Raw genomic sequence first — 21,021 nt, forward strand, 5'->3', positions numbered from 1 at the left:
AATTCAATTATTTAATCTATAACTTTGATCACCCTTTTCTGCAACTGTGTATCGTGTTTGCAAAAATTTACAGCTTTTGGGGTCCTTCTCAAAATTCAAATTTCATGTTTAAAATTTTTTCACATTTCAAATCTGGCGCCCGTTCAACATTCAGACAAACACACTGTTAATGCTGCTGTAAATTAACAGAAGCTCAACAGAAACATAAACAACAACACAAGCTCTTTTAATTTGTTTATATAGAAAGAATGTTTAATTGGCAAAAATATGAGAAAATTTCACTCGGCCAAATCGCCGCCAGGCACCAACTGTAATAACAAAATGAAAACAAAATCTTTAGTTATTAGCTTAATAAATAATACATGTACCTTACCATGGTTATATTATTGCCATTGAGGAGAATCTGATCCAGTTTGGTTACCCTTCGGCCATCGGGTGTGTTCTCATACTCTGTGACATCGTCGAGCAGCATATTGACAAAATCATCAAATCCCAGCAATGTGCCAACCATTTCTTTGTCATTCTTCATAATAATATGAATCCTGGAGCCAATGCATTTGTCCACAAGCTCTATGAAATAAGAAGAATTAATAACAGAACCGGCATCCACGGAATTTCCCGGTTTTCGCTTAGACTACTCACCCAATGGCATCAGTGTGGATATGTTTGCGGGAGGCGGCACAGCAGTCATTATGTTTTTGTTTGTAATATTATTTATATTCAAATAATTTTATTTGTTGCAGTTTTCTTGTTTTTTGCCTACCGCAAACACGAGCCGTCGAAATTGTGCGAAATGTTGGTCACACTAAAAATTATTTAGTCACCCTTAGCACTAAATTTAAAGAATATCGCGGAACCAGCAAAACCTATCGAAAATCGACATTCCGGAACAAAACCTATCGAAAATCGACATTCCGGAGCAAAACCTATCGGTTAATCGATATTCCGGAGCAAAACCTATCGAAAATCGACATCCCGGAGCAAAACCTATCGAAAATCGACTTAATCACAAGATAAGATCGGAGAGTGTGTTTATAAATCAAATTTTGTGCAAATAAAAATTGGTAGCCCCACAGCTATATGTTGGCACCTCCGGACGGAGAGCAGTGTACGGCTGTAACTGCCACAGCTGTTCCTGCTGCTGCTGCTCATATTCGCCCTTGTTGTTGTCATTTTTCCCTTCTTCCACTTCTACATTTACATAATGGCCATGGCCCTGGTCTGGCTCAGTGGCGCAAAAAAATTAACAAATTTAAATTTAAAATGGATGGTGCGTCGCTGCTTAAATCAAGGTGACTTAAACTAAACTGTATATAATATAAAAGAGATGATATAATTATGTGCTTGCAAATAATTTTGTAGACTTGACAACTGCCCTGCGTCCATTTTACTTTGCTGTCCATCCGGATCTCTTTGGCCAACATCCCGAAGAGCGTCGAACCAATGAGGATTCCCTGAAATTGCTCAGCGAGCATTTGGGTGCTTTATACGAACGTAATTATCGCTATAATGCGTCTGACAGCACGAAAGTTCTAAAATTCTATGTGCGGCTAAGCAACGATGCAGACAAGAGAGATTCGTTCAAACTGGTTCACATACGCCTTGACAGGAATAGCACAAGAGATCCAAAGACATTTATACAGCATCTTTTGGAATCGTGTAATCTATCAACGGAATATATAAAGAGCATCAAGTCATCTCCACCTCCTCATGGGGCGGGAGGAGGAGCTGGAGCTGCCCCTGGAGATAGTATGGTCAATAAACCTAGTTATGATTACAATTACAACTCGGAATTTGCTGACTTTGAGTACCAATTCAGAAATGTACTTAACTTATTTATATGTTCTATGATATAGAATTTGTAAATCTGATCCCTTTGATTCCCATTTCAGGAACGTGTCAGCTTACGTCCAGAGCTATCCACATGGCTGGGGGAGAACGCGCCCAAGGCCAAAGAGCGTTCCAAAGAGACAGCCAATCTGCAGGCCGAAATTGATAAATTGCAAAAGGTTCTGGTGGAAAAATTAAAATTGCGCGATGCTCGCTATGAATGTGGCTGGAATATAGATCATTATCGTGGATGCCTGAAAACTCTGGAACGTCTGGCCAATACCCATTGCCAGGAATTGCATCCTTTGGAAAATCGTATAGTGGTTTTTGCCCCATTCACGGGAATCAGCTTGGAGGGTCATGTAATGCTCTTCACAGGAGATGTCTTAAGCAATTGGCTGGATTTTATCAAAAATATTCCATCACATGATGCTTATCTCAAGGTGGTGCCCATTTATGAGCAGACTTTATCGCAAGTTCTGCTTGGCATACAAATTGGTCGCAGGAAATTTATGCCCAAGCAACAGGCACGCGGTTATGCTAGCCACTTGATGAAAGTGACGACATCCCTCAATGATTATCTGGGCAAACAAAAGTATCCCAAGGATTGGGCCGGAACATTAAGAGAATTCACCATTGTAGTCGAATCGGAGGCTGGTCCATTAATGGTCAGTCCGACGGGACAATTCATAACACCAGCCACTTGTCCAGGATCAATTCTTGTGGACTTCATTAGCCAAAATATGACAGTGGCCCAAGAGCGTATGAAGAAGTATGCCGAAGATAAGCACATTGAGCAAGAGCTAATGGATGAATGCATGAAGGAACTTCAATTGCAATCGCTAACCAAAGACGATGCCATTACGCCAGATAAAATGATTTCAGCACTATCTGAACTATCCAAAGGTTACTCCACTCAGCATTTTCAGCAAATTAAATTGCATGTAACCCATTATTATTCCGTTTCAACCGATGGCGTCGTTTGCATACCTTGGGACTTTAATCAGAAGTAGTTCCAGTTCCATGTCCTTTTTATCTCATTATCTCTCGTGTGCCTTATATGTTTTTTGCGAAAACTATATATGTAGATCCAAGTGTTCATGAAAAAATATCCCCTTTAATTTAATATTTTTAAATATATGTGGAAATATTTTCACTTTCAGAATACAAATTTCAACATTGTGAATTATAAAACGAAAATGAGAGCAAGTTTTCCTTATTATCCTCGTACAGACAAAACTTTTTGTTGCTGTAATTCTAAAAACTATTATAAGTAACAAGTTTGCAATTTATTTCAAAAGAAATTTCAGCAATTTAAAATTTCTTTTTCAAGAGTTTTCCATGTTAGTTTCCTGAGTTCCCATGAGACTATCTTTTGATAAATGAATTAAAAGTTATTATCTAATTTTAGTTAAACAGAATGAAAAAAAAAATATTTGGTGGTTTTTTAAGCATATTAGTTATAAATTAAAATTGGATGGTTTATTGGATAGATATTCCAAAATTATTTAAATCTATTTCTCAAAACTTTTCTTAGTGAGCAAACCAAAAAAAAAAAAAACCCCGAATATCCCTTATTAGGGGTCCCTGAAATAGATTATTTTAAAAAACGTTTGTTTTTATATTTAATATATGTATTTTATATATAATTTCATTAATTACTAAATAAGCACATTACATTATAGATGTATTTTTAGTACATTGGAAAACATAAAACTCGTTAAGGGTAGGGGAAGGGAGCGAGGGACAAAGGGGGGGTTTGATTGGGTTCAAAGTCAAATTGAATCGCAAAAATGATTTATCCATCTTTATATATAAAAACTAATCAGATTTGTTGAGGTGAAGTGAGAAAGAGCCATCCTGTGCTCCTTCCAATTGTCCCAGTTGACGAAGGGATTGTTTTTTTTTTTTTGTTAATTATTTTTGTTGTTTTTTCTTTTTTTTTTGTCAAATATTATTATGCTAACACTAGGATTTTTGTTTTGCAAAAGTTTTTTTCCAATTGAAAATGATGTGGATCGATCAAGAGCAATTCGAGGCTTAAGTAGTAAAAATTTCTTTTAACTTTTTTTGTGTTTTCGTTTTTTTTTTTTTTGTTTGTTTTTTCCTGGGGGGATTATATATATAGGTGTATATGCGCCGATATATAAATCTAATTATAAAATATTGCGACATGTCCATGAAGTCCTTTTTCTTTTAGACATGATCAATTTTGAGGGCATCGACACTGGTGCCCTCAGCTTGGGCCTTCTGGGCATAATAGCCATCATATGAGGTGGTGGCCTTGACAATTTCCTGTTGCTTTTGCAGCTTCTGCAGCTGCTCCTGGGCAGCCTCTTGAATTTTACGTCTTTCGATTTCTGCCTTTCGCTTCGTTTCATTTTCCTCGAGCTGTTGAGCCAGCAATTCGGCAGTGGCCGCCGCTCGCTCTGCAGCCGGATCCTGAAATTGATCATAGTTGCGATGCTCCATGAAACCATCTAGCGGTGGTTCCAACTTATGATACTGCACCGGTGCACTACGCTCAGGGACATGCCTCCGATTGGGTTTCTCATGCGTTTTAATGTGCTTCTTGAGGGCTGTCTCTTGACGGAAATGCTTGCCACAGATTTTACATTCGAATGGTTTCTCACCAGTGTGAATCCATTCGTGATGACGCAAGATTTGGGCCTTGGAGAAACGTTTGGGGCAAAAACGACAGGCAAAATCTTTGACCTTCTCATGGATGATTTTATAATGGAGTTTCATGTTGCCAATATTATTGAAGCCACGCCCGCAGCCAGGACAGATGTGTTGACCCTCCTTCTTGGTGAAATTGACTTGCGGCGACCACGAGGGCACTGATACAGAGGGTATAGGATTTACTGATGTGCCAGCCAATTGGGATATATCCACGCGTTGGACTCGTCTTGAATTTTTCGGTTTCTGAACCACCGCCGCTAATGGGGGAGCAACAGCTCCTCCCACTGTTCCCACTGCATTCGGATCATCTTGTAGAGACATTAGATCTTGCCCTGGAATGTTAAGCATTTGATTTTGATTTGTGGAGGCGGCGGCCACGGCAGCAGCAACATTTGCCGGAGGCGGCGGTGCCACTGGCGGTAGATCCTTCTTCTCATGGGTCTTCAAATGTTTGGTCAAACTCTTATCGCATAGGAAGATTTTGCCACAGATCTTGCACTCGCAGCACTTCTCACCCGTATGACTGCGCTCATGGACTTTGCAGGCATGCGACTTGCCAAACGTCTTGCCACAATATTGACAAGCGAAATCCTTGCGTTTCTCATGGACAACCTTGACGTGATTGCTGAGTGCCTGTTTATTGTGCGAGGCATGATCGCATTGCCGGCATTTGAATTTCTTCTCCTTGGTGTGGGTCAGAATGTGGGCATTCCATTCCTGGCGAGTAGTCTTACCAACCCCACAGTACGGACACACATGATTCTTGATGCCAGCGTGACGCATTAGATGATCACGTAGAGCCGAATTGATGACAAAACGCTTGCCGCAAATATTACATGGATAAGGTAGCTCCTCGCCGGTGTGCTTATACATGTGCTTCTTGAGTGCCGTGGGACAACGGAATACTGTATCGCATTCGGTGCACGGAAAGTCGCGCAATGGTGCCGCTGCTTTTGATATATTATGCACCTTCTTCATATGGAAGGTCAAGAGACGAACACGTGGGAAGGTCTTGCCACATCCGTCGGCTGGGCAGGAATGCACCTCCGATAATTCTGTATGGGCATGATCCACATGAATGCGCAAACCATTTGCCGTGGTGAATCCCTTCTTGCATGTCTCCACCTTGCACTGGAAGGGCAAAAGGTCATTGTGATATTTCATGTGCTCCTCATATCGAATGGCTTTTTTGAACTTCTGATGACAAATGTGACAATCGATGATGCGATGCAAATGCCTCTCGTCGGCTGGTATCCTCTTGCGCTTGGGTTTGCCCCCCTTGGAGGTGCCGCCTTCGGTATCGGATGAATCCGTATCAGTAGTAAATTCATCATCATCGCTCAACATCTCCTCATCTTCTTCTATTGGCTTTTTCTTTTTCTTGGGCTGCTTGGGTGCTGGTGCTGGTTTGGAGCGTCCTTTACGACGACTGGTAGTAGCTGCGTGACCTCCGGCTCCTGCTCCACGTACCCTCTGGGCCAGCGGCATATCGTCATCACTGCTATTGGGTTCAAAATCTAAATCTCTGTCGTTATCATTTCCGCTCTCCATGGAATATGCATCATCGTCACCCATGCCACCACCACCGCCACCACTACCGCCGAAGTCTTCTGCTGTTTCCTCCTTATCAAGTTTGACCACTTCCTTCTCAACCTCTTCGGCCTCTTTGTCAACATCTTCGAGCATTTTGAAGACATCCTCCTCGTTTTCAATCAATTCCATTTTGTGATTAATCAATGGATCAAAATTAACATGATCCTCCTCATCGACACCGCCGCCCGCTCCCCCGGCCATACTGGGATCGAGTACATCGAAATTAAACGTATTACTGGCCACCATGTCTTGAAATTTCTGCACCGAATCCACGCACAACTTTTGGAAATCATGCAAATCGTTGAGTTTCGTGTAGCAATTCGTGCAAAGATTCTTGGGAAAGCCGTCGTTTTGTTCGATAGACAGGGAGGTGCAGAAGCAAAGCTTCTTGGCCAATCCGGGCACCAAATACAAATCGTAGGCGGCATCGTTCTGCAAGTGTTTCAAGCATATCCGACACATCGAGTGGATCGAATATGTTCCGGACACATCCATTTTTGGAGCTTCTTCTCCTTCCTCCTTGGAGTAGACAGTGTGTTGTTTTTTTTCTTTCTCTCTCTTCAATAACTTAACTACTCGAGAATGCCTGTGTTTCTTCCTCTTCGGCTGCTTCTTCCTTCGCTTTATCGTTGCTTTCTTTTTTATTTTTGTGTGTTGACTTTTTATTCTGTGCTACAAAATAAAAAACTGTGCTAGCCAATTTTTGTTCTGTGCTACAAAATAAAAAAACTGTGCTAGCCAAATTTTTGTATACTCGTCAGCAAATGGACGAAAATAGGCGAGTAAGTAATAAGAAAAACAAACGAGTTCTCCCGGCTCTCTCCTCACCCACGACGTATCATATTCGTTGCTCGAGCATACGTGTATACTTGGGCCTTAGCGATGGCAACGTGAGTCCCAAATGGAATAGTTGCTAGAACCTAATTAGACTCACATATGAAATCCAGCATTGAACTAATAGTTTACCCCGAGAATATAAAAAATGGTTTGATTCTAAAAATTAAAACGGTTCCAAATGGCAAACCTTGGTTACTCTTAGTACTCAATGATGGACATTCCAAAAATGTAGTTGTCCAAATACACCTTGAATGAGAACTTATTTGTATGAAATTTATAGAAATTTCATTAAAACGATACCTATACCTTATTAATATATGGATTTATTCATTCGAAAGCACTCACAATATATTTTTTATTATACCCTTGCAGAGGGTATTATAAAATTGATCAGGTGTTTGTAACGCACAGAAGGAGACGTTTCCGCCCCCATAAAGTATATATATTCTTGATCAGCGTGAGAAGCTGAGTCGATATAGCCATGTCCGTCTGTCCGTCCGTCTGTGCGTACGCGTTTTACTCAGCCGTCTTAAGAGCTATCGGGCTGAAATTTTTTTTCGTGGGTTTTTATTACCCGGCAAAAATAAAGTATGAAAACCATATGGATCGGACCACTATATAATAGAAGAACTAGAAGAAACATTTTCATAAAAATCGAGTATGCTATGAAATTTACATATATGAGAGTAAAATTGTTTTGTTTGTATATTGATGAATTGAGTTGCAAAAAACAAATTTTGCACATGTAAAATTATTATTACCAAGGACTGCAAGGGTATACAAACTTCGGCATAGCCGATGTTAGCTTCTTTGATTTTTTTGAAACGCTATAACACAGCTAATTTTATACCTCATACATTTGGTTAAGCAAAATTTTATTGGCACGATAGTTACTCACGCACATTCCTTACTATGGGCGTTTGGCAATTTTTTTTTGTCTTCACTCGCTAAAGTATGCTGTAAACTAAAAAAATAGCTATTTTATATGCTAAAATGACCAACACTATTCCAACGCACCTGCTCATCTCTGAAAACGCGTAAAAATATTTGTTTTAAACAAACATCCAAAATAGAAAGGAGAAATTGATGAATTTTAAAGCTTTCTGCTGGATATGAGCCCCAGTGAGCAAGAGCCGTATCCGGTAAACTCATTATGTCGGATTTGCTTAAACTATTTGGGTCTCAGCCCTGGATTATTAAGATCCTCTGGATCGGGACGCAGCAATTCCGCAGCAGGAGCTGCCCACGATTTGTTTTCAGATTTCGAATTGGCTAAGAAACTTTCTGCATGCACGGGAGTACAAGTGGAGCAGGAAGATGGTCTGCCGCGTCTTTTATGCTATGGTTGCTTCGACCGATTAAATGATGTGAATGAATTCCAACGACTCTGCTTGAATTCCAGAAAGAAATTCAGGGAAATGGTGGCCAACAATCGAATTATCCGTGTTGGATTCTTCGGCGAGGAAGATGAGGCTAAAAAAGATGAACAGGAGCCGGAAGAGAATGAGGCAGACGAGCCAATGGCGTCCAATTTTGATCCTTTGATGAACCATAAAATGGAAATTATTGAGAATGAAGAAGAAGTTATTAAACTATTGGAAACTGTAGACAAGGATGTTGCTGTAAACGAGGCGGCGATAGAAAAAGACAGAGACGAAGACGTTGAACAGGAGGATGAAAATCAGCAGGAAGAGGAAGAGCATCAGGAGGAGGAGGAGGAGGATCAAAGCTCTGATGACGATTTACCTTTGGCTCACCGTTTAGGGGACACGAAAGATTTAACAAAACGCCAAAGGTTTCCCCTTGCTCGCCTCATTTCCTGTCCGATTTGTCAACAAAAATTCAAAAAGCAATCAAAATTTGATGAACATATGAAGCATCACAACGATCTCCTGCCCTTTCAATGCTCAGAGCAATCCTGCAAAAAAGGGATTCACCACCATGGGTGCATTGCGTCTTCACGTGGACTATGCCCACACCAACAAGTCACCCGAAATCCCATGTTCAGTGGAAAGTTGTAAACTACTATTTCCCCGTCTACGTCTGCTCACCATCCACCTGAAAAAGGTTCACAATTTGACCCGTTCGATTCCTCCTCGAGTAGAGCAGCCATGTCGGGAGTGTGGTCAAATCTTTCGCTGTCAAGTGGCCCTTAAGAAGCATATGTATAAGCATACGGGCGAGGAGTTACCCTACCCATGTAACATTTGTGGCAAAGGATTTCACATTAATTCCGCCCTCAAGAATCATCTGCTCCGGCATGCTGGTATCAAGAACTATGTATGCCCCTATTGTGGTGTCGGAAAGACGACACGGCAAGAATGGAGCAAACATATGCTGACCCACACACAGGAGAAGCAATTCAAATGTGATATCTGTCAACATGCCACCCACACGAAACGTGCCCTCGATAATCACGTCAAGATTGTCCACGAGAAGGTACGTAATTTCGCTTGTCAGTATTGTGGCAAGACCTTTGGTAAATCGCATGCCTGCAAAATCCATGAGATGACCCACACGGGAGAGAAACGTTGCGAATGCAAGGTAAGGAAACGATACTTCCATTTAAGAGCATAAAACTCCATGTCCTTTTCGTGCAGGTCTGTGGTAAGAAGTTCCTCTACACTGAAAGTCTGACAAAACATTTGAAAATCCATGAGAAAAGTGTGGAAAGAGCATTGGAAACATATCGCCAAAGGCAGGAGCAAAATGGAGCAGATCCGAAACAAGTGGATGCCAAGGATTTACTTAAAGTTTGTGCCGAATCTGTAGCCACCATACCAAGAGATCCTAGACGTGTTGAGCGTGTCGATATGTCCCAACTGGCTGGCACTGTTATCAATCCGATATCCACAATATCGCTACCAGTTGCTGCTGTCCCTGCTTCTACTCAACCACCTCCTGCATCCGCTGCTGCTGCAGCTCCTCCACCACCGCCCTCTAAATTCATACAAAAAGAAGGAATGCATTTGTGCCCTGGTTGTAATCAAGGATTTAATAATCTCGGCAACATGAAACGTCATTATAAAAGTGTGCACGAAAAGGTGAAAGATTTCGAGTGCCGTTTTTGTTCGCGCCGGTTTGCCAACTCCCAATCCCTCAAGCAACACGAATGGATCCATACGGGCGAGAAACCGTATGCCTGTAAGACATGTGGGAATCATTTTCGTCAAGAGGCTGCCCTGATTCGCCATCAAAAAGTGCATGAGGAGAAACCCCCAAAACCGACCAAACTGCCCAAAGAGATTACAGAAAAGGTACGCGAAAAGGAAATCCAGAAATGTGAACGTAAACGTAAAGTGGAAGCCCTGCGTCAGGAGATAGCCGAGGTGGCCAAAGAGGAACTTAAAGATTTGGCCAAACAAAAGGCCAAGGAAAAGGAACTGAATTCCTACGAACAATATAAACAAGCAGCGGCAGCAAAAGCAAGCGCAGATTCTGCTGCTCTAAGTTGATGATGGAGGAGAATTTGAGCGACGGCTTCCATTTAGTTGTAAAGTAGTTAATAATAATTATCGTTTTGTTGTATAATATTTATGTTATTTTCGTTACACTTCTTCAAAATACATTAGCAGTTTAATTTATTTGAGTCATTTTCTTGTCTTTGATTGTAGACACATACATTTGGCATTTATCTGAAGTTTACCGCCAAAAGTCGGACTTAAACTCTTCCCGTCATACTCGATTTCGCGTATTCTGATTATATGCTGTCCCTCTTTAGTTTAAAAAGACAAAAAACTACGTTTGTCCTACAAAATGGAGCATCCTTAGGAAAACACAAAAGACGCATATCATGTCTGTGTAAGTCTTTCCTATGGAAGGGGATTCCCAGACGCTGCATTAAAATCGTAACTTCGACATTGTTCTCCATGCCATGTATTTTTCTTCTTTTCTTGTGACCAAACATAATTAAAGTGTCTTTGTCTGACTTTGTTGATGCTTGTTGAAAAAGAAATACATTTCCCATTCTTTCCAGTTTCCATGAGTAACCCTAAAACTCTAATGACACCCATTTTGTATGCTTCTTGGTTTTTTTTTTTGCATTTTAATCGAAAATTAAAAAATCATTTTGTTTCTTTTTCTTAATTTTTTGCAATTTTTTTGTATTTTTACTTTTACTTGCTTGTTATCTTTGATGAGAGTGTGAGTTGAGTTTAGTGAGTGAGTGATTTGGTTAAAATGAGTTTTGAAAATGAATTATAAAATAATGAAGGCTTTTGTTGGAATGATGATTATTTGATTGATTGGTTGATTGGATGAATGAATGATAATGATGATACAAAGTTGAAATAATTGAAAAGCAAGGGAAAGCTGAAGAGTTGTCTTAGGAAAGTCTTGAAAGAAAATAAAGAAAAAGAGTCAGAGGCGCTCCATCATCTAAAATGACAAGGATGATGAAAAACGAGAAACAGTAGTAGTAGTTGCAGTTGGTTGGATGATACGATTGCCCCCCTCCCAATAAATGAAGGAGGAGGAGGATGAGTGGACGGGCCTTCCTAGGGAGCTTCAGGCGTCTTTAAATTATATTTGGCCTTTATGTTATTGAGCTCCTCCTGCTTCTTGTCCATGTCTACACGCTTGAAAGCCTTATTCGATTGATAATAGAGTACAACCAGATAACGATTGCACACATTGAAGCCAGATAAATGATCGCAGGCATTTTTGGCATCGAATATATCCTCGTAGACAACAAAGGCCGTGCCTCGCGTTTCCGGTGTGTTTCCTCTGCAAATTTTTAATAAGTATTTCAAAACAATCATGACGAATGGGAGGCTGAAAAAGTCATTTAAAACTTACACGCGTATCTGTCGTATTGCTCCGAATTTACCGAATATATCGTACATCTCATCCGATGTGATCTTATACGGTAAATTTCTCACATAAAGCAAACGATTTACTTCTGGCGGCAGACGAATCTGTGAATGTAATTAAATCGAAAGTCACTTCTCCTCTCGTTCTCTCTTAGTTATATTTAATTTGTCTTACAAAATTCCGTTTGTTCATGCTGCTGATGTTGATGGAGCTCTTGGCGTGCCTGCGTCTGGTCGCTTGGGCTGTTGAAAGGCGACAAGTTCACAAAACTTTCACTTGACCGTCTGGTTAACGTTGTTTGACCCCGCTTCTCAAGTCGGCTTCTAGTGTATATAGTATATCTATATACGTATATATTTGTGTGGGGAAATCCTCGTAAATGCAGATCCTTTGTTGTCTGGCACTCAAACCCTCAAAAACATTGAACTGAAATTTGCCCCAACCCTGTAACATAAGTGATGCTCAAGCCAAACGAGGGTTGGATACAATAATTTTAGCCATTAAATCCGAATTTTTAGCGGTTAAAATACCAATTTTGCAATTAACAGATTCGCATATGATGCTGTTATACATTTAACAGACATACTCTGTTAAGCTTAATACTGACAAAATTTTTCAACACTGTGTACAAAGTGAATAAAAAAAGTGACAAATTTTATGAAAATTTGTTAAAAAATCTAGTAGCAATCCAAAATCTATTTGAATACGTGCACAACAAACACACACAAAATAAAGGTTAGTAAATTATAACACAAATGCTAAATACACACGTTAAATAAAAGGTGAGAGACAAAGACTGAAAAAATAAATGAAGATTGCCGATTGCAGCAGCAGCAGTGTGAGTGAATGTGTGAGAACATGGCGGGTGGAGTAAGGGAGCAGCGCGCGCGAGTGCGGGTGGAACTCATTTTTTGCTCTTCTGTATAATCCTCGCAAAAACCTTAACAAACAAAAAGTGATTTTTCATTAAAATAAACGCAAAGACTGATCTTTTCTTTGGTTGGCTCAAGATCTACATAATTTTAGCCAAATAGAAACAAAAAAAGTCGAGTCTGAAAAGTGTCCGTGTGCGCGAATTAATGCAACGGTGTGCGTAACTGTGTGTCTCTGTGTGTGTGTGTGCGTGGCCTCGAACAAAGTGTCTTTCTCTCTCACAGTGCAAATACAAAATGTTTGCTACCCTTTAAGAGGTTATTCACCTAAATCCCCCCCAAAAAAACCACATAAAGTTTTTTTATATTTCGCTTAGAACTCGCCAAAATGACGTGGGAACCACAAGCCGAAGGTCTCCAACAAATCATTGGGATCTTAAAGGAATCTCAATCTCCCGATACAGCCACACAAATGGCCGTGCAAATGGTAAGTGATTCCCTACCCCTCCGCCATGCCCCACACTCCCCAAGGGTTAATCATCATCTCCTCCATTCTGTCCATTTGCAGAAACTTGAGGAATTCAATCGGTACCCAGATTTTAATAACTATCTCATCTATGTGCTAACAAAACTTAAAACAGAAGATGAACCCACTCGATCGTTGAGTGGTTTGATTCTAAAGAATAATATACGAATGCATGGTAGCACTTTACAACCAGAGATTGTTGAATACATAAAACACGAATGCCTACAGGCTGTTGGAGATACATCACCATTAATACGAGCCACCGTTGGCATACTGATAACCACTATTGCCAGTAATGGTGGATTACACAATTGGCCACAGTTATTGCCATCGCTGTGCGATATGTTGGATGCCCAAGATTATAATGTCTGTGAGGGAGCGTTCAGTGCGTTACAAAAGATATGCGAAGATTCCGCTGAAATCTTAGATTCAGCTGCTCTCAATAGACCATTAAATGTTATGATTCCAAAGTTTTTGCAATATTTCAAGCATAGCAGTCCAAAGATACGATCCCATGCGATTGCGTGTATCAATCAATTCATTATAAATCGTTCGCAGGCATTAATGTTAAATATAGATACATACATTGAAAATCTTTTTTCATTTATCCTCTGATGAGGATCACGAGGTGCGTAAAAATGTATGCCATGGTCTAGTTATGCTCTTGGAAGTCCGAATGGATCGATTAATGCCGCACATGTCCCAGATTATTGAGGTGAATTGCAGTTTGATGAAGTAAAAAATCATGGTTTAATGTGTTCTCCCTATTTTAGTACATGATGTTGCGTACCCAGGATTCGGATGAGGGTGTGGCACTTGAGGCCTCGGAATTTTGGTTATCTTTGGCCGAACAGAGCATCTGCAAAGATGTTTTAGCCCCGTATTTGGCACAATTGGCACCGGTGCTAGTGCGTGGTATGCGTTATTCAGAAATTGATATTATCTTACTTAAGGGCAATGTGGAGGAGGATGATATGGTGCCGGATCGTGAGGAGGATATACGGCCACGTTTTCATAAATCGCGAACACACACCATTAAGAGTGGTCAGGAGGCTGCCGCTGCTGGCGGTGCTGCCGGTGGTGAGGAGGATGATGATGACTTTGATGATGGTCTGGACGATGATAGCTCGCTATCGGAATGGAATTTACGCAAATGTAGTGCAGCGGCTCTTGATGTACTGGCCAATGTGTTCCGTGAAGATTGCCTGCCCATCGTTTTGCCCATACTTAAGGATACACTGTTCCATCAAGAGTGGGTCATCAAAGAGAGTGGCGTATTAGCTCTAGGTGCCATTGCCGAAGGCTGTATGCAGGGAATGATTCAACATTTGCCCGAATTGATACCATATTTGATTAGTTGTCTATCCGATAAGAAGGCATTGGTTCGTTCCATAACATGTTGGACTCTGTCACGTTATGCCAATTGGGTGGTTAATCAGCCGCACGATCAATATCTCAAACCCTTGATGGAGGAGCTATTGAAACGTATTCTCGATTCGAATAAGCGAGTTCAAGAGGCAGCCTGTTCGGCTTTTGCCACACTGGAAGAGGAGGCGTGCACCGAGTTGGTGCCATATTTGGAATACATTTTGAAGACTCTAGTCTTTGCTTTCTCCAAATATCAGCATAAAAATCTATTGATATTGTATGATGCTGTTGGCACATTGGCCGATTCGGTTGGACATCATTTGAATAAACCGCAATATATTGAAATACTAATGCCGCCACTAATTGAAAAATGGAATCTATTGAAAGATGATGATAAGGATCTATTCCCATTACTAGAATGCCTATCCAGCATTGCCACAGCTTTACAATCCGGCTTTCTACCCTATTGCGATCCAGTCTACAGACGTTGCATCTCCCTCATTGAACAGACCATCAATCAGGAAATGGTAAGCTTAAATATCTAAACAGAAATCCCATACAAATCTCAATATTTTTCCTCTTAATGTTGTAGCTCTGCAAACAGAATCACACTTTCGATCATCCTGATAAAGAGCGCATGATTGTGGCTTTAGATTTGTTATCCGGCTTGGCTGAGGGTCTAGACCGTCATATTGAAACATTGGTGGCTAATAGCAATATAATGCATCTTCTATATCAATGCATGCAGGATATACTGCCAGAGGTAAAATACAAAGCCTAAAAATAAAATCCGTTTTAATCTATTCTTTGTTTTGATAGGTTCGACAATCTTCATTTGCATTGCTAGGCGACTTGACCAAAGCCTGTTTTCCACATGTTCATCCGTTCATGGCTGAGTTCTTTCCAATATTGGGACAAAATTTAAATCCAGATTTCATATCTGTATGTAATAATGCCACATGGGCCATTGGCGAAATCTGTATGAAATTGGGTAAGTATCTGAAAAATGAAACTAACATATTAATCGATCAGTTAAATGAATTTTATAACATTTATTTTTATAATTTTATATTTTCTCGATTTCATTTCTAATTCCGGTTTGAAAATGAAATCGTTTAACGTTCCAAAACAATTCAAAAACTTTCAGACTAAGCTAATTAATTAAAAAAAAATTCCTATTTTAGGCGAGGAGACTAAACAGTACATACATCTGGTACTAACCGATCTATTCATTATTATTAATCGGCCAAATACACCAAAAACGCTTCTTGAGAATACAGGTGAGTGTACCTACATGTATATATATTTACATATTCATTTTTAAATGTGTGTGTGTGTGTGTGTGTGTGGATGTTAAATGTGAAAATTAATGTAAACCCAATTAATTATTATAACTGTCATAGAACTTAACTTAAGTTTTCTATATATATATATGTATAATGATATTTAAATGTGAATGATATGTGTGTGCGTGAGTGTGTGTGCCAATATCTGTATTATTACTTATTGTATTATTGAGTTGATTTATTTACATATTTAAACAAAAACCAAAAAAAAAAATCATTTTTTCTATTGTTTTTTTTTTTTATAGCAATAACAATCGGTCGTCTAGGTTATGTGTGCCCAGTTGAAGTGGCTCCTTATTTGCCCGAATTTGTTCGACAGTGGTGTGTAATAAAAAAAAAAAAATACAAAACGAAAGAGAAAACAAAAAACAACTAGCCATTAAATTTTGTCTTTATCCTTACTTTAAACTTCAAAATGCAACAATAACAACAAGCTATAACAACCACAAAAAATATATGTATATATATATATATATATATGTATATATATACTTTTATTTATTTTTCTCTCTCCTTGTTCCAATTTTTAACTTTTATCGCGTTATTTCTTCTTCCACTTCTTCACTTGAATTGAGTATTTTGCATAATTTGTTGGTTTACTTGTTTTTTCTTTCTTCTTCTTTGTCGGTTTGTTTTTGGAATATATATATATATATATATATATATATATATTTGTGTATATATAATCTAATTGAATTGTACTTCTTCTCGGCTCTTGTTCATTTCGGTCTCTAAATTTTTAGGTGCACATCTTTGCGTCATATAAGAGACAATGATGAAAAGGACTCGGCCTTTCGTGGCATGTGTCATATGATAACAGTAAATCCAGCTGGAGTGGTGCCTGATTTCATATTCTTTTGCGATGCCATAGCTTCATGGGTGAATCCGCCCCAAGATCTTCATCAAATGATACAAAAGGTAGCAAGAGGAAAAAGATTGATACCTCCACATCAACTTTTATAATATATATAATATATATATATATATTCATCTACTTTTTCTACAGATTCTGCATGGCTTCAAGACACAAGTGGGCGAGGAGAATTGGCGTCGATTTGTTGAGCAATTTCCGCCAACATTGGCTGAGCGGTTGGTCACCATGTACCAGATTTAAGTGTCAGGCTAAAGCACTACCACCGCCCTCCCTTAGAACCAACCGCCCTATCGCCTATTGCCGACACACGCTCCTACCTGTCCCCCTTTAAGAAAAAGCAAAAAATCGGAAAAACAAAGATAGAACTCTTGTTCTTATCTAGACAATTATGTACAAGTATGCGTTTCACCGTCTTAATCATTAGCATGTTTAAGTTAATTCGATTTGAGTTCGAATGTTATTGAAATTTAGCTTAAAACCAAAAAAAAAAAAAAAAAAAAAAAAAAAATGTAAAAAAAAAACAAAAACCAAAAAAAAAAACAAAAAATTTGTAGAGAAAACAATTTATAACCATAAAAAAAAATAGCTGTAGGCATAACGTCTTATAAAAATATACATATATATAAATGTATGCTGTATAATCGATTTATATGCATACATTTATATATATATATATATACATATACACATGCATATATTATCTTTAATAAGCAAGCTGGTAAAAGAGATCCCTCTTCTGCTTGACTTGGATAATTAATTAATGAATTATTTTTTCGTGTATGCAGAGGAAAATGTCCAAGAGCCAAGGTGTGTTCCGGCCGTACTTAAAGCAGAGAAACCGGATCCAGTGCTACATATAGAGAATATATAATAAAACCCACACACACACACACAGACATATACATAGCCACACAGACATATACATAACCACACACACACAGACAACACATATTCATACACACACACACACACACACATACACATTCACACACAGTAGAAAGCGAAAAGTTGGTGTTATTTATTTCTTCACCTTATTCTTCTTCACTATCTCTTTTCTCTCTCTCTCTCTCTCTCACCTTCTATAACTTCCTCGTAATCGTATAACAATGATAAAAACTAAAACTAAACTGATATTGCGGGTTCTCGTGTCGCGTTAAAAAAACAAACAAAAAACATTAAAGTAAAACTCATTTCAAAACGGAAAGCGTTGGGCCAAATTGTGAAATCAAACCAAAAACAAATATATCAATAAAGACTGAAATGAATAATCCGTTCAAGTCATCATTAAAGAAGAAGAAAAATAACTCTCTAAATAAATCCTTGTAAACCTCAACTAAAAATCGTTCAGCTACTACAAATATTATATATAGAATTATATAAATTTCACAATCGAACCCAACAATTTCCAAATAATATAATATAAAAAAACAAAAAACCAAAATCAAAATCGAAAAGTTTCTCGTTCAAATCGGTTCCGGTCGCGTTTCGGGTTCTAACGGTTTCGCGTTCGCGTTCTCTCGTCGCTCGTTCGTTCTCTCGTATACTCGTTAATTCGTATTCGTATCGCGTTTATAGTCGCAACTAACTTCTCGGGTAAAAACGAAAACAACTTAGGACTACTTGAGGCATTGCTTGAGTCTTGTACGGGTTCCGCCATATAAATGAAATGATTCTCTGTGGGAAACAATCGAATCCTGAAATCCCCAAATCTCAAGCAATGTTTGTGGTCGTGCAATAAAAGAATAATTAAACATAATAATTATAAAACAAAAGAAGAACACAAAAAACAAAACTATTACTGATACAACAACAACAACTTACTGATATTCTATAAATATTATAATGCTGTACAACAAATTAGTGTTTTTTTTTTTTTTTTTTTAAATTATATATACATATATAAATATATAGGTATATATATAAATAAATTGAGATTACAATTTCCGTTACACTAAAAACTAAATCTACATAAATGAAAAACAACTGAAACCATTGACTGATCACTTTTTAAAGTATTATTATATATTTTGTCTACTTTTTTAAATAATTATTATTATTATTTTTTGCTTTTTGTATAGGTACAATTGTAATTAAATATCAAATTATTTTTTCCACTATAATTTATATTTTTTAATTTTTTTAAACAAATAAATTTTGCAAACTTTTACAATTTTTAGGTATAAAGTGTACAAACAAACAAAAAAAGAAAATCAAAGAAAAAAGAAAAGTCTTTTGAAATTGTCGCGGAACAAATAAAACTTAACAAAAACATAAAACAAAAAAAAAAAACCCACAAACAAAAAAATTAATAAAAAGTAATGGAGTATAAACACAAAAGCAAGCTAGGAAAAGAAAGAATAGAAAAAAACTCAAGTAAATCTAAGTAATAGTATTATGTAATTAATGCAACAAAGAAAACTATGTTTACGTTTAATTTATAACTGAAATGAAAAAACAAACAAACTGAAAATGGGGGAAACTACGTGTGATAATTAAATAAACCGTCGGGTCGTTCGTTCGCGTCGCGTTAAACTGAAACTAAACTAAAGGGACTCTCGCCCCCGAGTCCCAAAACAATTAAAACCAATAATATGATGAAGATATATAAATATAATAATAACAATAATAATAATGATATTACAACAAACAAAGCAAAAGCAACAAAAACAAAAAAAAAGAAACAAAAACAAAATATCGTGATTTCGTTGTACCTTAAACCGAATTCATCGCGGAATTCGGTCGCGTTCGCGTGCGTTTGTATCTCTCTCGGGTGATCTTAGTGATTAGAGCATAAGCAGTAAAAACAAAAACCACAATACAAAGCAACACTACAACTACACACACACACACACACACACATTCAAACACACACATATTCACTCAGACACACACACACACACACACACACACACAACAACAAAAAGAAACACACCACTGATTATATATACATATACGCCAACATACATATACATAAAAACAAGCAAACATAAATATATATATATATATATATATATATAGAATTATGATGTATAGGTTTTTTTTTCCATTACAAAATCTTAGGTCAAGTTAGGACAACAAATTTAAAAAGAAAAAAACCAACAAAAACAAAAAATCAAACGAGATTTGTGCAGAAATTAGGGAATTCTTTTTTACATTATATATACATGAAAAAAAGAATGAATATATATATATATACATATATCTATACCTATATCTATATATATACATACATACATACATACATACATACGTACATAAGTAATCGAAGCAACAAAACAAATTATCCTTCTATTTAATTTAATTCTAAAAACAACAAAATCTGCATACACACACACACACACACAGACAGACCAATCCTCTTTGTCTTGTATCCCTTTCCTTTTATTTCCCTTCTCAAATAATCGCAGCCCTTTCCTATCCTTACCTTCTTCCTATCACAAAACGCAGCCAATTTTTAAATATATTTTAGATCTAGATGAAGATTGAAAGTAAAAATTATGTATAACTTCATACACCTTAAAAAACACATTCAATCACACACACACACACCACTGTACTATCGTAGTTAAGCACTGAGCTGATCTATGTCAGAATGTTGACTATTTCATATTTATGCATATAAAATATATATACAAAATGTGTGTAACTTTCTATTGAAACACTTTCATGAGCATATGAAATTCTACTTTTGACTTGTGCGTAAACAAAAACAAAATGCAAAGGCAACAAAAAACTATATTATTTATATGTATAGCCGACTATATAAATATATAAGTCAAAAAATAAATATGTATGTATACTTCAAATGTCATTAAATTAAAAAGAGTTTTCATCACGAATCAATTTCCAAATGGTTTCGTTTAAAGGGCTTTCAAAAACAACATCAACGATGGAGAATCAACTAACGAAGGACTCTCGCAACGAAGGACACGCAAACGTTAGCAAAGATGGCCAAGTGATGGGCATGTGAAGCCGATTTATCAACTAAAAATCAACAAAGTAAATCAAAGCAAAGAGGCCAAGGATCTTAATAATTTTACACAAAAATTATTAAACCGATCTTATGCTTGGATATTTTCATGTTAATTGAGTTTAAATGTTTGGAAATTTTAAGGGATTGTTTTTCTTTTTTAGTATGAAACTATAAAACAAAGTTTTACGAGTTTTCTTAATCGTTTGCTTAAAGCCTTCCAAAAAGGGTCTTAATAACTTTATTCCGAAATGTGTAATACATCTTCGATTATATAAAGTTTTATGTGTTATTCCATCTAGCGCTGAAAT

General features: G+C 37.6%; 5 protein-coding genes across 5 annotated transcripts; 2 read left to right on the forward strand and 3 right to left on the reverse strand.

The window, feature by feature from the left end:
• Positions 1–224: 224 nt before the first annotated feature.
• LOC137574672 (U6 snRNA-associated Sm-like protein LSm5) lies at positions 225–794 on the reverse strand. Its single transcript, XM_068287060.1, has 3 exons — positions 643–794; positions 374–570; positions 225–308 (listed from the first exon to the last, which is right to left on the reverse strand). Exons 1-3 carry the CDS (start codon positions 689–691, stop codon positions 279–281), a joined length of 276 nt encoding a protein of 91 aa, XP_068143161.1. The 5' UTR covers positions 692–794; the 3' UTR covers positions 225–278.
• A 221-nt stretch (positions 795–1,015) lies between these two features.
• Positions 1,016–3,001, forward strand: LOC137574559 (T-cell activation inhibitor, mitochondrial). The gene is made up of 3 exons (XM_068286916.1): positions 1,016–1,292; positions 1,363–1,823; positions 1,893–3,001. The coding sequence occupies exons 1-3, from the start codon at positions 1,205–1,207 to the stop codon at positions 2,841–2,843; spliced, it is 1,500 nt and encodes a 499-aa protein (XP_068143017.1). The 5' UTR covers positions 1,016–1,204; the 3' UTR covers positions 2,844–3,001.
• Positions 3,002–3,726: 725 nt separating this feature from the next.
• On the reverse strand, positions 3,727–6,886 carry LOC137574590 (zinc finger protein 595-like). The gene has a single exon (XM_068286954.1). The coding sequence runs from the start codon at positions 6,598–6,600 to the stop codon at positions 4,027–4,029; it is 2,574 nt and encodes an 857-aa protein (XP_068143055.1). The 5' UTR covers positions 6,601–6,886; the 3' UTR covers positions 3,727–4,026.
• Positions 6,887–7,973: 1,087 nt separating this feature from the next.
• Positions 7,974–20,579, forward strand: LOC137574707 (transportin-1-like). Its single transcript, XM_068287111.1, is given in 15 exon segments — positions 7,974–8,864; positions 8,866–9,486; positions 9,543–10,392; positions 10,919–10,958; positions 12,335–12,489; positions 13,004–13,113; positions 13,195–13,755; positions 13,757–13,867; positions 13,926–15,047; positions 15,113–15,283; positions 15,340–15,511; positions 15,705–15,800; positions 16,112–16,187; positions 16,610–16,784; positions 16,873–20,579. Coding segments are annotated over 15 exon segments (5,178 nt in total). The 5' UTR covers positions 7,974–8,054; the 3' UTR covers positions 16,981–20,579.
• Sf3b6 (splicing factor 3b subunit 6) lies at positions 11,158–12,206 on the reverse strand. Its single transcript, XM_068287186.1, has 3 exons — positions 11,929–12,206; positions 11,740–11,858; positions 11,158–11,667 (listed from the first exon to the last, which is right to left on the reverse strand). Exons 1-3 carry the CDS (start codon positions 11,944–11,946, stop codon positions 11,439–11,441), a joined length of 366 nt encoding a protein of 121 aa, XP_068143287.1. The 5' UTR covers positions 11,947–12,206; the 3' UTR covers positions 11,158–11,438.
• Positions 20,580–21,021: the final 442 nt, after the last annotated feature.

The sequence above is a fragment of the Drosophila tropicalis genome, unplaced genomic scaffold, assembly GCF_018151085.1.
Source record: "Drosophila tropicalis isolate 14030-0801.00 unplaced genomic scaffold, ASM1815108v1 contig_463, whole genome shotgun sequence".
NCBI classification, from domain to species: domain Eukaryota; kingdom Metazoa; phylum Arthropoda; class Insecta; order Diptera; family Drosophilidae; genus Drosophila; species Drosophila tropicalis.

Bases quoted from the DNA above. Each gene is read 5' to 3' on its own strand.
- LOC137574672 (XM_068287060.1), bottom strand. From the start codon at position 691: ATGACTGCTGTGCCGCCTCCCGCAAACATATCCACACTGATGCCATTG. The intron at 571-642 runs GTGAGTAGTCTA...CTTATTTCATAG, and splicing joins ATCCACACTGATGCCATTGG to AGCTTGTGGACAAATGCATT. The intron at 309-373 runs GTAAGGTACATG...TTGTTATTACAG, and splicing joins ATGGCAATAATATAACCATG to TTGGTGCCTGGCGGCGATTT.
- LOC137574559 (XM_068286916.1), top strand. From the start codon at position 1,205: ATGGCCATGGCCCTGGTCTGGCTCAGTGGCGCAAAAAAATTAACAAAT. The intron at 1,293-1,362 runs GTGACTTAAACT...ATAATTTTGTAG, and splicing joins GCGTCGCTGCTTAAATCAAG to ACTTGACAACTGCCCTGCGT. The intron at 1,824-1,892 runs GTACTTAACTTA...TTCCCATTTCAG, and splicing joins TTGAGTACCAATTCAGAAAT to GAACGTGTCAGCTTACGTCC.
- LOC137574590 (XM_068286954.1), bottom strand. From the start codon at position 6,600: ATGGATGTGTCCGGAACATATTCGATCCACTCGATGTGTCGGATATGC.
- Sf3b6 (XM_068287186.1), bottom strand. The intron at 11,668-11,739 runs GTAAGTTTTAAA...AAAAATTTGCAG, and splicing joins GCAATACGACAGATACGCGT to AGGAAACACACCGGAAACGC.